The 16,404-nt window shown below is 42.7% G+C and overlaps 1 protein-coding gene across 36 annotated transcripts in view; it reads right to left on the minus strand.

Annotated features, from left to right (window-relative positions):
- Zir (Zizimin-related) overlaps positions 1-16,404 on the minus strand; it is a 582,703-nt gene that overhangs the window by 60,828 nt on the left and 505,471 nt on the right. For all 36 annotated transcript variants that reach the window (XR_010852045.1, XR_010852043.1, XR_010852042.1 and 33 more), the window contains 2 exons: positions 13,400-13,580; positions 13,024-13,169 (listed from right to left, as the gene is read on the minus strand). Coding sequence is in view for 14 of the 36 variants with exons in the window: in XM_067098450.1 (XP_066954551.1) it covers positions 13,024-13,169; positions 13,400-13,580 (327 nt within the window). In the remaining 22 variants the exon portion in view is untranslated. The remainder of the gene's footprint in view (positions 1-13,023; positions 13,170-13,399; positions 13,581-16,404) is intronic.

The following is a 16,404-nucleotide window of genomic DNA, read 5'->3' on the forward strand; positions in this document are numbered from 1 at the left end:
AAATAATGATGATGTCAGCTGACATACAGCTATTAAAAAATACTGATTAGGCTAAAGCTCTAATTTCAAGAGCAATGACCTTTACTCACTGAGCATTACAAAAGACAGGAGTATCCTGGAGTACCAACCATTATGCACCTTATCTTAGTGAATCTACTCTCCTAAGTCCACTTTCAGTTGCAATTCACTTCCTTTGGAAAGCACCAATCATACTTCTTGCTTATATTGGGCTCATCTGCTTTGTCCTCCCTCCTAAACTATGACTCAGGTTATGATTAATAGGTTTGCAATAACAAAGGGATTTTGACAAAGGAAAAATCTATTTCTGGGGGTAGACCTGTGTCACCCGGTGAAATATCCATTAAGCACATATTTCTAGGTATAAGTATTGCTAAAAATACCAGAGAAAAAGCTATCAGGAATGCTGGGGTTACTACCCCAAGTTCGCTCATCTATTAATCAAAATAGATGTCGGTATACACAAAGGGTGAGTGTGTTGCCACTGCCACAGGCCTCTGCCCTGTAGAGATTCCCAATCTCAAAAACCCCGGAAAGTGAGGGTCTGTCGCATATCCAACGCCCATCGCCCAGCCAACCAACACCTCAGCCGCCATCTTAGTCTCATTCCAGGTTAGCACCCACCCCCCAAGCTTGGTATGTCCACCAGGGGGGGGAAACAGAGAATAGGGGTGGGTCACTGGGTGACACAGGTCTTCCTCAGAAATAGATTTTCCTTTGTCAAAATCCCTTTTCTGGGTTCGACCTGTGTCACCCGGTGAAATAGTAACAGAGAATCAAACAAAGCTTGGTGAAACCCCTTAACAACTACTGAGATGGAGATAAATAAAACTATCAGTACAAACTGAGTTTAATTATCCAAGTAGCAAAAATAGGACATGATTAACAATACAGGATAAGACATGGTCAATAACAAGGGGCAAATATATACAAAATACTAGAAAATACCAAGATACTTAAATGGTAACAAAGATAATAACCGTAAAATATAACAATGGTCAGGAGTCAGGCTGTGAAGCATGCCTGACCTAAGAATAGATGGCAAGGTAAGTAAACGAGGCAGGTAGGCGAGAGAGGAAAAGGACAGGATAATTAAGATTGCATAGGTTAATCTATGGCAGAAGGGACAATGCTTCCTGCAGCCACTGTGGAAAATTTTAGGGCCTCTAGAGATTTAAGATAGTGGCGTTTGAATACTGATGGTGATTTCCAACCCGTATATTTTTTAAGCTCCTCAAAGTTCATATTATGAAAATAATTAGTGGAGGTGGCCACTGCTCGGATATCATGAACCTTAGGTACTGAATCCGGGTTAGCTTGTTTAATAAAATATAGTATTTGTTGTCTGATGGCCTTTAAGGAAAGGGTTCCTCCTTTTTCCCTGACAAAAAGAGGACCAGACATTATATTAGAAGTTCTATGTAAATAAGCCTTTAAAGTAGTGACTGGGCATAAGGACGGATCCTGTGGAAGGGGGATAACCTTCCAAGGGGACCACCTATCTTGTGGATCTTCATTCTTAGTTAAAAATTTTAGATCCAGGGATAGTAGAACTTCTCCTGACGGGAGGAAATCAACATGGTTCGGTTCTCTAGAGAGAGCGGACAGTTCAGAAATTCTGGCACCTGAAGCTAGGCTAATTAAGAATAACGTTTTCCTTAACAGACTCAAATATGGACACTGTTCATTATCAGTGTCCGATGCTAATTTCAGTACGTCATTTAAGAACCAAGAAACCGTGTGTGGACGGGTTGCTGGTCTCAAACGAGCGCATGCTCTAGGGATTGATGAAAAGTATGAGTCCGTTAAGTCAATATTGAAACCATGTAAAAATATCTTTTTTAAAGCCGACTTTGCTGTAGTAATAGTACTAGAAGCCAGTCCTTTTTCAAATAATGACCTGAAGAACGAGATTGCCAGATTCGTGGTCATCACTTTAGCTTCAGATTCTTTCAGGAATAATGCTAACTTTTTAACTGCTGAATCGTACTGTCTGAGAGTAGAGTCCCTTTTATCTGATTCTAAGAACAATGTATTAACAGGATCAATATTAGCATCTCTCTGAGCAGCGAATTTCATGAAGTCCATAAAGCCAGGGCATTTAGAATTCTTGAGGAAGCTGACACAGTCCGAGTTTGTACTATTTGAGTCAACTTTGCCCTGGGTATTTGAATACACCGGAGCTTCAACTCTAGAAGAAGAGGAAACCAACTGCTCTTCAGCCAGTTGGGTGCTACCAGGGCCACTTGACCTTTGAATGACCTGAGCTTGTGCAAAACTTTCATCAACAGGTTTATTGGTGGAAACAGATAGATTTTCTGCCACATGTTCCAATCTATTGACATCACATCTGTGGAGTGAGCAAGAGGGTCCAGATTGGGAGCAACGTAACATGGAAGTTTGTGGTTGCTCTCTGTGGCAAACAGATCTACCTGGAGACCTGGTACCTGACGTCGAATCCACTCAAATGATGTTTTGTCCAGAGACCATTCCGACTCCAGCGGAGTTGTCCTGGATAGAGAATCTGCAATGACATTCCGGACACCTGCCAGATGGGTGGCTGATAAGTGCCAACGGTGCTTTCTTGCCAGGGAGAAAATTGCTACCATCACTTGATTGATCCTGCTCGACTTGGAGCCCCCCCTGTTTATACAATGCACTACTACTGCACTGTCCAGAACCAGCCTGATATGGATCTGTCTGGATGGACGTAGTTTTTTCAGAGTTAGAAATACTGCCATTGCTTCGAGAATGTTGATATGGAACTGGCGAAACATTGTGGACCACGTTCCTTGAACTTTTCTGTGTTGGGAATATCCTCCCCACCCGCTTAGAGAAGCGTCCGTGTGAATCACCAGTGATGGAGGAGGAAACTGGAAGGGTACTGACCTTGATAGACTCTTGACTGTTGACCACGGCCGAAGTCTTTTCCTCAACACTAGCGGAATTAAGGACACCTTGTCTCTGAGTTTGATGTTGGCTCGTCTCCGCCACACTCTGTTTATATCTTTCAGTTTGGCTTTCAGAAGCAGGTCTGTAACAGATGCGAACTGAAGAGAACCTAGGACTCTTTCCTGGGTACGGCGAGTGGCTTTCCTGTTTTTGAGGAACTGCCTGGTGGCTTTGGCTATTTCCCTCCTTTTGGCTGGCGGAAGAGACAGTTTGTGTGAGTCCAGATCCCATTGGATTCCTAGCCACTGAAATCGAGCCTCCGGAACTAGGCGGGATTTCTCCCTGTTTATTTGAAAGCCTAGGGATTCCAGGAAGTTGATCACTATGGCTGTTGCTCTCCGACATTCCTCGGCGTTGGATGCCCAAATTATCCAATCGTCTAGGTATGCGGCTAACATGATCCCCTGGGACCGTAACTGTTGAACTACTGTTTCTGCCAGTTTGGTGAAGATTCTGGGCGCTATGTTGAGCCCGAATGGCATGACTCTGAATGAGTAGGCCTGTTTTCCTAGTCTGAACCCTAGGTAAGGAGAGAAGTTTCTCGCAACCGGGACGTGATAATATGCGTCTGAAAGATCTATAGAGGTGGTGACGGCTCCACGAGGAAGTAGGGTCTGCACCTGCAAGATTGTAAGCATGCGAAATTTGTCGCATTGAATGTAAAGATTGAGACGAGACAAGTCTAAGATTACTCTTTGCTGACTGGAGCCTTTCTTCAGAACGCTGAACAGTCTGCCTTGAAATTTCAGGTGCCTCACTTTCTTTATAGCCCTCTTGTGAAGCAGGTCCTTTACAAAGTCCAGGAGAGCTTTGGATGGGGACTGATGGAATCTGACTAGTGGAGGAGGACCTTTGCTCCAGCTCCATCCCAGACCTTTGGAGACTATGCTGTGGGCCCACGGACTGAAGGTCCATCGGTCCCGAAAAAGATACAACCTCCCGCCTACCTGAGAAGACTCATTGGATGGGAGAGGGCTTACTTCCTCTACTGCCCCGGCCTCCTCTCCCTCGAGAGAGGGAATGTGACGCAGCCCTACCTCTGAAGGAGGCTCTGGCTCTGCTTCCCATGCGTTCCTGTTAAAGCCTCGAAACGCCCCTGGCTTTCAAACGAGGTGTTGAAAGCCGGAGACGTCACGAAGGTTGGGGAAGCAAGGGTATGCTGAGCAGGCTGCATCAGCACAAACTGTTGTTGAGGCTGGGCCTTTGAAGTTGAAGGCTGACCGACCTGGGAGACTGGTACAGCCTGCATCACGGTCTGGGTGTGAGGTCTTCTGTATCTCCTGAACCTTTTCCCCGATTTAGCTTGAGGTCCGGCGGACTCGGTGGCCTTCCTTTTGAAAGGGAGACCCCAGCGGGAGCGGAGGCTTTGATTTGCCCTGGTTGCCTCCGCCAGGACATTATTTACTTCACTCTCGGGGAAGATATTGGCGCCTATTGGGCTCATGACTTATGGTGGCGTCCGCAAAAATGTGTTTGCGGCAATTCACCCTCGCCACGATAAAGTCATACAGGTCCGCCTGGAATCCCGCCAACAGGGATTTGGTTAGGACCTGGAAGAGAGGTTCTTCATTGTAAGTGACCGCTGTTGCCTCTGTCAGGCACAAGGAATGCATGGAGCGACTCAATCTGCACCTGGCCTCAAATTCAGCTTTTAGAAGAGCCTCCGGAATCTTGGGAAGCTGTTCACTGAATAGAGATAAAGCGCACTCGGGGTCGAGTTTGCCCACCGTGAACGTGGCTGGAGCTCCCAACCAAAATTCCAAACCTCCGGGAAGACAAGAGAAGTAGGATCTGTCTCCCGGAGTTGAGGAAGCAGTTTACCCTCGATGCCTGCCTGACAAGTCAGCAAGGCTACCTTAGACATGCAGGGAGTAGGGACAGCATCACCCAATGAGAACATAGTGAAGGTCCCTTTGAAAGGGGTCAGTTTGGTGTTCTCCGCCTCCCACTCCGTGAGAGTGCGCAGCAAGGCGGATTGGGCTTGGTCCCTAGGAAAAATAACTGTCTCCTTCGGGACTTTGTCTGATCTGATCCAAGCCTCTTCGGTAAGTCTGGCGTAGCCTGGGTAGGGAGGCACCAGGTCGGGTGGGAAGAACTCCAATTCTTCCAACCTGCGTGTACCCAAGCCTTCGATTGTAAGGGTATCTTCATGCCGAGGGGCATGAAGAGCCAGACGCCAAGGGTTTCCCTTATCAAAGGGAAGAAGGCTGGAGGCATCCGGAACGGCGTACGTCTGAGCCGCCACTCCGGAGCGCACGAACCCGGAGAGCACGTTCTCCTGGTTCTGCATCCTCTCAGCTAAAGACTTCCAATGATCATCGGAAGACTTCAAGCCCGAATCGAGCTGAGAGGAAAGGTCACTTATCCTGGCTTCAACCTTCTTGTCAAGCTTTTGCAAAAGGAAATCTGCAAAAGCCTCAGGGTCAAAGTTAGGTTGAGGGGGACTCACCTTAACCGACGTGGATCTCGACCCCCTGGCAGGGGGAGCAGCCTTGCTAGTTGAAGCCACCGGACTAAGAGCCCGTGACTTCGAGGGAGCTACAGGATTAGACTTGTGAGGTCTAGAGGACTTGGACAAGCCTTTAGTCTTCAAGGTTTTCACCTTGGGGACAGTAGACCTCGATCTGTCCTCAAGGTAAGCAGATTTCTGGAAACCCTGAAATGAAGAGGAAGAGGAAGAAGGAGAACTGAAAAGGGAGCTCGCTCCCCCTGCCTCACTTACCTCCCTACCTTCTACCTGGTCCGGCTCGATGTTCATCGGTTCAGTGTCTAGATTGATGGCCGCCACCTCTTCCGTCACCTCTTCACACAGGTTATCATCTTGGGAGGGCTGCGTCTCTACCCGGATCTGCTCTATCAAAGGGGCGGCTACTTCTGCCGGAACTGCGGCTGAGATCCGGGCGCCGGGGTAGAGGAGATTGCAGATCTCCTCTGAAAGGATGTAGGGTTTCCCCGATGGGACGTTCCTCCCGAACCCACCGACCCAGGCCTTCAGGGTCGACAGCGAAGAGTCACGGGAAGTACGGTCAGACTGAAAGAGAAGAAAGGCTTACTAAAATGAACACCGAATGCCATATTCATCAATATAAGCCATGAAGTCAAGTGAGACTAAAGGTTAGCGGACTTGAAGCTTACCGACTCATCCATCACTTGCTCATACAGAGCGTAGCACACCTCACAGCCGTCTGGGTGCCAGACGATCAAGTCCCCGACGCGAACCGCACAGCCGGAGTGGGATCGGCACACTACATGGCCATAGGGCTGTTGAAGGACCGCCGTGCACCCAGGCTCCTGACAACGTACCATCTGTAAGTGGATAGATGATACATGAGTATGCTAGTTAAGGCACGCCAGAGTAGAGCCGGCGGAGACAGAAGCCTTAAACTAATATGGGTGATGGAGCATGCCTACAGACAATCCGAAAACCCGCCGGAGATATTCCGACTGAATAAAGATAATATACAATACATGAATAATGATAAGTTAAGGACCGCCGGAGTTGGTCCGGCGGTAACAGTACACCTTAACCTAGGATCATGCATCATAACAATTAACAATAATAACATAATTATAGTATAATAAATAAACACTGCCGGAATCCGGCAGTGGTACGGTAAAGATAAGCTACAGAATGGTCACCTAATATGTAAACAGCAGTACTTGGCTGGTTATGATAGTCCGCCCTGGTTGTCTCAGAAACCCTGTTACTTCATACCTATGGTAGCGGCGGAAGAGGCGGAGAGGCAACCCCAAAACTGGATCAACTCTCAACGCCTGTGGCGGAGAACAGGTAGTGAAAAGAGCCAACCGACCGAAAACCATACCCACCGGAGTGGTAACATGTACAAAAACAACGGGAGATCTGACAAACCCAGCGGAGAATGAACCTAGCGGAGGCCAAGATAGTATCCCTGGACTTGTGTTCGGTGCTCTAGCTAACACTGAGGAAAGCGAACAAATGAAACACTAGCAAAATGGCGGAAACCAAAAGGCGGAGGCCAGATAGGTGGGTAACACTTATCTGGACGCCGGCCGAAACTCCCCACGGGTGCCGGTCCTAAGAGACCGATGTCCCTCGCGCGGGGAGAAGTCAAGATCACACGCCAAATGCTAAGGAACAGGGAGGAAGTAACAAAATGGAGGGGTCAAGAAGCGGTGGCCAGGTGGGTGGGAAAAAACCCCCTGGACACTTATAGAAACTCCCCATGGGGTGTTGGTCGTGGAGACCGACGTCCCTCACGCAGGGAGAAACTAGGGACACCCGCCAAATGTTAAAGAGTGGGTAAGGAAAGGCTAGGCTAACAACATGAAAAAGACCGTGCAACCTACGACCCCAGACACCCCCCCAACGTCAAAACTTTTTGACTTGGGAGAAGGTAACAGATGTATGGAAGGGGGGGGGGAGAGAAATTCCACGCAAGGTCTGGCCACCCCCCAACGCCGACAGCCTGGACAGGTGGTAGGCTAAGTAATGAGGAGACCCTCACTATTCTAACCTACCTCTCGAAAACCAACTGGTCTGGTCAGGTAGGCTAAAACAGGGGAGGGGTGGGGGGGGTCTCCAAAGCCTAATGACACCCTCCAAAACATGACGGTATGGTCAGGTGGGCCAAGAGAACGAGGAACTCCCCCAACCAACCAACACCTCCCTCCAAGCCTCAAAACGACATGGTCGGGGGAGCTAGGAAGCATGAGGATCATGAAAGGCGCCTAATCTAAGTAGCCTAGCCCTCCTATTGTCGGACGAGAGGGCTAGGCCAGAATACCCAACAAATAAACTACTTGACTTGAAGTACTACGAAAAGTTAACCAAATGATAAGAAATATAAATATATATAAAATAAATGCACAGAAATACATAAAAATTATAAAGACTCGCGCTAAAGAGAGGGCCTAACAACTCGCGACATGTTGAATGCGGGTGATACGTAAAATGGCCGACCCTAACGCTGAATCAAAAACATTTTTAATCCAAAAATATACATGTCATCCATCACCATACGTATCAGGAAAAACAATAGCAAAACAGTACCATCTTGGAGAATGTATCGCTTCGCCGTGAAAGGAGGGTGCCCATGGAAAAGGAATATTTATGATCATAAAGGCGAGAGGGGGAAGCCGCCACAATTAGCCTAGTTCCGTTAAGATACGGGCACAAAAAAAAAAGTATATCATAGTTTAACCAGACCACTGAGCTGATTAACAGCTCTCCTAGGGCTGGCCCGAAGGATTAGATTTATTTTTACGTGGCTAAGAACCAATTGGTTACCTAGCAACGGGACCTACAGCTTATTGTGGAATCCGAACCACAATATAGCGAGAAATGAATTTCTATCACCAGAAACAAATTCCTCTTGTTCTTCACTGGCCGGTCGGAGATTCAACATCCCCCGCCGACGAAAGGACAATTCGTCCAAAAAAACTTCCTGAAGGGGCAGAAATAACTAATAACATAACTAAAATATATAACCGTGTAAAACACAAGCAGAATCTCGCTGCTAAGGCCATATGAATACAAAGGCCAAACATGGCCAAGGAGAGGCGAACGCGGATCACCGCCTGAGTTATTTAACCCCGTAATTATTGAATTAAAGGTCAAATAAGAAGCCTCAATAACAAAAAAACCTCAAAAGAAGATGGTACTTAACTTGGAAGAAGAGAATTCCTGAATGGATGACATGCTGGTACGTAAAAATGCCCAAAAAAGCAGCACAAGAGAAAGATACGATGATCTAAAGCAGCGTGCTAAAATGGAATGAGACTAAGATGGCGGCTGAGGTGTTGGTTGGCTGGGCGATGGGCGTTGGATATGCGACGGCCCCTCACTTTCCGGGGTTTCTGAGATTGGGAATCTCTACAGGGCAGAGGCCTGTGGCAGTGGCAACACACTCACCCTTTGTGTATACCGACATCTATTTTGATTAACAGATGAGCGAACTGGGGGTAGTAACCCCAGCATTCCTGATAGCTTTTTCTCTGGTATTTTTAGCAATACTTATACCTAGAAATATGTGCTTAATGGATATTTCACCGGGTGACACAGGTCGAACCCAGAAAAATGTTTTTACATTATAACAGGTTTTTATACAAACCCACTAATCATAACTTTTACTGCTCTCCTCCCATCCCCTTCCTCCCCTGATGTAAGATAGCAAAGAATAGTAAATAGCACAGCATCATGGACCTTGTGAAGTTGGCTAGGCATGAAGAGTTGAAGCTTTCTTTAAAACATTTCAAACTGGATTTCTTGGATGCATTCTGGACAGTTAAAGCTATTTATAATTAATTATTTTGTATAAACACTTGTCTATCTGTAACAACATAGTCAATGTTTTCATTCTTGATCTTCTTGTAAACAATCAAAGCTAGTGGATCAGATCAACAATCTCTGGGTGAAGACCAGAAAAAAAAGCATTCTGAGACTATTGCTATGCCCCTACAGTTCCCAAACCAATTACTATTTAGGAATGCTTTGACTGAGAAACTGTCTCATTATGCTTCCTGCAGCTTAAATAACCTGGGCAATTTTCTCTGAAGGTGTACTGGTCAAATATGAGTGTCCTAGTTGGCAGTTACTTTTACTCTGAAGATCATGACCAAGGTTTAGGTCATAAAGTCAGTAATGTTGATATCCTCTGAAATGGTTTCCTTACTAATGTGTGCATGCCAAATAAGAAGTCTCGATATCTTTATAGTTCAAAAGTTATGGCCAAGGAATTTAAAGTATAATTTTAACCTTCTGGCAGTCTTTACAAAGTATGACAAACACTGACAGGACTGATGGGCTTCCTTCATGTACATCTATGCATAGTGATCCTTTTATTGTTACAAAGTTTGACTGAAATACCTTGTCACATAGAAGGGGTTGAAATAACAAGGTACGTGAGACAGTGATATACAGACAAACTGATGACCTTCCCTCATGCACGTCCAAGTATATATGAAAACCTCTGTATCAAGTTTGACTAAAATCCCTTCAAATATGTAGGAGTTGCAATGACAAATTGGGCATGACAGGCATACTGACTCAAGGGCAGACTGGCATCCCCTTTTAAATATATCTATGCATGATGGTCTACCTTTGTACTATGTTTGAAATCACATGTAGTATTGCGATGGCAATGAAGGAGTGATGGGCACACAGACAGACAGACAAAAAAATGACCTCACCTTGTGTGTATCCATTCATGACCTATCTTTGTACCAAGTTTGACTGAAATCCTTTCAACAGCTAGGAGTTGCAGTAACAAGAAAAGCATAACAAATACAATAAAGTACAGTACTAACAGGGTCTGACACATGATCTCCCTTCATGCATATTCCTTGAATAATGATCTACCTTTGTATAAAGTTTGACCGAGTAAAAGTTACAATGAAAAACACTGAAAGACAGGCAAATAAAAGAGCAACCAGATGGATGATGTTCTCCATGTACACTGCCCATGAGATTCTACCTTTGTATTAACTTAGCCAGCCAGCCAGACAGACAGACAGTGTATCTCTTCTTGAAAATCTATGTACAATTGTCTACCTTTGTACTGTACTAAGTTTGAATGGCATCCCTTCAACTTAGTAGGAATTGCCATAAGTAATAATACAAGACACACTCACATATATACATATAGTACAGACCTCCCTATGGGCATGTCTAAGCATGATGGTCTACCTCTGTACAAAGTTTGAAATTTCTTCAACTGTGGATGAGGAGCCATGATGACAGCCATTGTGAAAGACAATTATATACAGATACAATCTTTGTTCAGTGCTTACCTATAAACAGTGATCTACCTTTGTACCAAGTTAAATCATGCACGAGCCCACTTCATGAAAAGATGAGCCCACTTCATGAAAAGATAAGCATGAAAGACACTGCTGGACAGACAATAAGACAGGCAGAGGGATAAACTATAATCCCCAGACTTTGTAAAAAGATGTGTGTGTGTCTTCAGACTTACTGAACATGAATGGGTGAACAGTTCACTGGAAGCTTTTTTTTGATGGTGGTTGTGAATGGCTGCTCCCCAAAGTTTTCATTTTCTGCATATGCCAGGCTGAAGTGACCTCAGTATGGAAAAAACTTCACATGCCTACAATTGCGTTTTGTTTCCTTTGAATGAACCTTGGAACTAGCTTGGTGTTCAAGTCAGATGAGTGTTCTTAGCACTATCTCATAAAATACTGCCAATCTTATGCCACCCTTTCCTAGGTTATGCAAGTATACAAGAGTGAATCTGCCTGATAACCCAATAACCACCTTTTCTATTAGGTGGTCTGCTAGATTTGAGCCTACTTTCTACATCTTTCATTATATCTTGTTTATATAAAACTGTTCATATATGTTGCTGTTAATAACTTGTTCCAGAGGAAGTCTAAAGAGAGGGATGGCTGAAGAATCATTAAAAGAGAATAGCCTAACTGAAAAAGAGCAAAGAAACAGAAGAGAAAATAAAAGCAAACTGAGGTTCCACAAAGAGAAGTATTCAGTTAACATGGGGACTGAGGACTTGGGCGGATGAGAACATTGTAAATTATATTGATCAATGAATCCCACTGAATTTCCCTATGACCATGCCAGATAACTGGCACTCAAGATGATGCAGACCAAAGGGTTGCAAACTGATGACAGATGCTGTTCCAGACACTTTTAAGTGAAAAGAAATCATAAGTGTAAACAACAAGAACATGGGAGTCAGAAATCAATGAGCCTGTGGCCACAACGGACGTTTGAAAAGGGAAGTCATCTGAGTCTCAGGGACACTTGGGATTTCCAAGCCTATCTGCACCACCAGAACAGAAAAGGTCGGAAAAACCCAAACTGGAGTGTGGCAACAACAGCCCAAACTCCTGAGCCCTGCTGCAGGGAACAGAACAAGGTAAGCTGAGTCAAACACCATAAAAAGGCCCTGCCAGGAAATCCCAACTCAGGCCATATCCAAGGGAAGGAATTACTCACAGCATGCAAAGCACTTAATGACCATCAGTCAAGGAATCTTGACCTTGTCCTTCATAATCACTTAACTAAATTTTTCTTACTTTTTGTATTTTAGGGGGATTTTGATGATTTAAGGATTAAGTTCGATCATTTGCCAAACAGAATGAGACCAAAATGAGCCCTCTAGGATCAAATTTAACAACATTAGAGTGATTTACAAGAAATGTTTTCTTATGCAATCTAGCAGTGACTCATGCAGCAATGTAAGAAAATTTGTTTTTGTTTTCTATCAATATTTTCTCTATTTTTTTGTCCAAAATATATAAAAGGAAATTTTATCAACTATACTATAAAAAGTATTTCAAATTCCAGTCACTAATAGTTTTGGCACTAGGACAAGTAAAATAAGACATGTTATACAAATTTTCCTTTTCAACTACACTAACTCAATTTTTTCTTAAATTTTTATACTTTAGTGGGATTTTGATAATTTAAGGATAAAATTCAATCATTTGCCTAAAAAATTAGACCAAATTAATCTCTCTGGGATTAAATTTAATAATGCTAGAACGATTAAAAAACTTTTCTTGCATAGTCTAACAGTAATTCATGCAAAACTGAGAGAAATTCTTGTTCATTTTCTATCATTACTTTCTCTTATATTATTTGTCCAAAACATATAAAACTATATACAAAATGAAAAGGAAAATGTATCATCTATACAATAAAACAAGTTCAAATTCCCGTCACTAACAGTTTTTGTGCTAAAATAAGTAAAGCAAGACATGTTCTAAAGATTTTCATTTTCAATGACCCTTGCCAATTTTTTCTTACTTTTTTATACTTTGGGGGGATTTTGATAATTTACAGATAAAGTTCAATTATTTGCCCCAAAAAACAAGCCCAAATAAAAGTTCTCTACGATAAAAATTAATAAAGCTCGAGTTACTTGAAACAAACTTGCGTTACAATTTTTCGCTACTCACCGAGGCTTGGCACTCATGGTGACAGAAAATATAATAAGCAGCGGGGATGGAAGAGTTAATGACTTTTACATAACATAAAAAAATCATCACTAACAACAACTAACTTACTTAATATTACTGGAAACAAAAACTCACCGACATTCTGTCCACAACCTGGATTCTAGTCTTAACATAAGGGAATGTATGGTTTGTTGTTAGAATGGTTTTACGTTTGTACTGTTCATTAAGTTCTCCATGAGCTCTTCCATCTGGTGTAAAAGGTGTTGAGAATATGAATCTTTCTGGAATATAAGGAAAAAATCAACTGAAAACAATCATACTAAAGTGAACCACAGCAACTCAAAAAAGGTCAACAATTTAATAATAATGAAAACTCTCAATGAATATGGTAATTACCTTTAAAAATATAAATATAATAAAACAATTACAATAAAAAAACTTCAGTATATAAATTTTACTTACAAGAAAAGGGAATATCTAAACAGACATTTAAAATAGCAAACATCCTTACTGATATTATAGTTCTTCTCAAATGAAGTCACTCGATCTCTATATTCATACTCATCAAAGTGAGGTTCAACGTAGGTGATCTGGATGTATGCCTTGTCTGAACAAAGTTTTGTAATATCAACAGTGTTACTGTCCTTAATCATAATTATGTTCTCTGCTCCAAAACGATCCCCATAAAAGCTCTGAAAAAAATAGAGACATTGCAATCATGAGAGTATAATATATACAATCTTTCACACAGTGTTATTACTTCTTAATTTTCTTTACTATGCATTGTTTTATATAATGCTCATTCTCTTGAAATATTGGGTTTTGATGTAATCCGCTGTTACACCCATCAGACTCATTGTGGTCATCCCTTCAGTACTCACTGAACCTAAGGAGTTATTTGAAAGTGAGAGATTGTATCATTCATAAGTGGGTACAAACAACAACAATGAAATGCAATAAATTCATAAAAGGGAATTTATAACAGTATTAGCTACTCTTATTAGAACAACATACCAGAACCTAAACAGGAAATTATGGAGCATACTATGGTAGTACAATATCTTCAATACATTTTAATTTAGCCTCCAACCAGAAAGCATGTCATAAAAGTTAGATTTCTTCTTAGACTCAAAATTTCAATCTAACTTTTGTAGCAGCCATTTTGGAAAACCATGCCTTCACAATAAAGTTGAGGACCTTACTATAAATGTGGACAACTTTGCTCAAGTTATGCTCAAGCTATATATAATAGAAGCAATAAATCTTTTTATAAGTAACATTAAGTATCCCTGAATTATTAACTAGCCATGAATAAAGTGCCTCTCTATTATGATAGCTGTATTTCCCACATCAGAAAGGAGGAATGTGCAAAAAAAGTAAAAAATTAATAGGATTGTTTAGTTTGTACTGTCTACTGACCCAAGTCTTTCAGGTGGTTTGAGCATCTATAGTTTTCCATTTAGTTTTTTCTTCTGTCCACATGAGTGGTGAGGTGGAGGGGTGATGCGTAAGAGAGAGGTAAGTATTTAAAAAATAAATTTTATAAAAAAGGGATTTTGACAAAGGAAAAATCTATTTCTGGAGAGGGGACCGTGTCACCCGGTGAAAAAGTCCATTCAGCACTTATTTCTAGGTAATTCCGTTGCTAGATACCAGAGAAAGCTAAATGAAATGCTGGAGTTACTACCCCCAGAGCGAGCTCCATTAGATGGAGTCGTGTATGGAAAAGGGTGAACTACAAAAACACAGAACCTTATCCTATAGAGATCCCAAAGTCAAAAGTCCCACAGAGAGGTGCCGTTACAAACCCATGCACCACTCGTGGACAGTATACAAATCACCGCTAGCCGCATTCCATGAAAGCAACACCCCACCAGAATGATGTTTACTATGGGGGGGGAGACAACACATGACAGAGGTGGGTCACCGGGTGACACGGTCCCCTCTCCAGAAATACATTTTTCCTTTGTCAAAATCCCTTTTCTGGATCGGGTCCCGTGTCAGCCGGTGAAAAATTAGCAGAGAAATAAATATCATTCTTAAACTGTAAGAGATAACAAAATGTAAGGGGAACAGAAGACCAAAGGTCCACCAAAAATTTTAATTGCTAGCAATAATAACAAGTAATGTACAAATGTAACTGATGGGAGCTTAAAATTAACATGACAATATAAAAAATATACTTAAACAAAATAACTATACAAAATTGAAAACATTATAACATAAATGTGTCATTAAAATAAATATACAGATAACACGATCAGGTGATAAAGTCAAGACACGCCTGACTGAAATGACTGTAAGGGGATAACTGAGGCAGTGGAGGAAGAATTGACTAGGAATCAGAAAGGGTACTAGAGGGAGGGACAACGTTCCCTGCCGCGACTGCTGAGAATTTAAGAGCTTCTAAGGATTTCAAATACTGTAGTGACGTTTGAAAACCAAGGGTGACTTCCAACCAGTGTATTTGGTAAGATCCGCGAAATTCATGTAATGGAAGTAGTTAATGGAGGTGGCCACAGCTCTAATATCATGAACTCTTGGGACTGAGTCAGGATTAGCCTGCTTGATGAAGTAAAGGATTTGCTGTCTAATAGCAGACATAAAGATATTACCTCCCCCTTCCCTGATAAAGAGAGGCCCAGATGAGATGTGAGAGGACCTGTCTAAATAAGCCCTCAATGTATGAACTGGACATAGGGACAGGTCTTGAGGAAGGGGGAGAATTTTCCAAGGCGACCACCTATTCTATGGATCTTCATTTTTGGCTAGGAATTTAGGGTGAGGAATCAGCAAAACCTCCCTGATGGAAGGAAGTCGACATGGTTGGATTCCCTAGAGAGAGCCGACAGCTCTGAAATTCTAGCACCAAGCTAGGCTAACTAAGAACAACGTTTTCCTCAATAAGGAAAGGTAGGGACAAGACTGATTATCGATATCTGAGGCTAACTTCAACACGTCATTCAAAAACCAGGAAACCGTATGTGGACGGATTACTGGTCTCAGCCGTGCACAGGCCTTAGGGATGGAAGAAAAGTAAGGATCTGTGAGGTCAATTTTGAAACCATACAAAAATACTTTCCGTAAAGCCGACTTGACTGTAGTAACAGTGCTGGAGGCTAAACCCTTCTCAAACAGTGACCTAAAAAGGAGATTGCCAAATTTATGGTCATTACTGTAGCCTCAGATTCTTTCAAAAAGAGTGCTAGCTTCTTAACTGCTGAGTCGTACTGCCAAGAGTAGAGACCCGCTTATCTGATTCCAAGAACATGGTATTGACAGGATCAACATTAGCATCACTTTGAGCTGCAAATTTCATAAAGTCCACAAAGCCAGGGCATTTTGAATTTTTGAGGAAGCTGACACAGTCTGAGTTTGTACTACTTGTGTTACTTTCGGACTGGGGATTTGGATGTATGAAGTTTCAGTTCCAACAGAAGTGGAAACCAGTTGCTCTTTGGCCAGTAGGGAGCCACTAGAGCTACTTGACCCTTGAATGTCCTGAGCTTGTGAAGG

This window comes from Macrobrachium rosenbergii, chromosome 55 (genome assembly GCF_040412425.1).
Source record: "Macrobrachium rosenbergii isolate ZJJX-2024 chromosome 55, ASM4041242v1, whole genome shotgun sequence".
Taxonomy (NCBI): Eukaryota; Metazoa; Arthropoda; class Malacostraca; order Decapoda; family Palaemonidae; genus Macrobrachium; species Macrobrachium rosenbergii.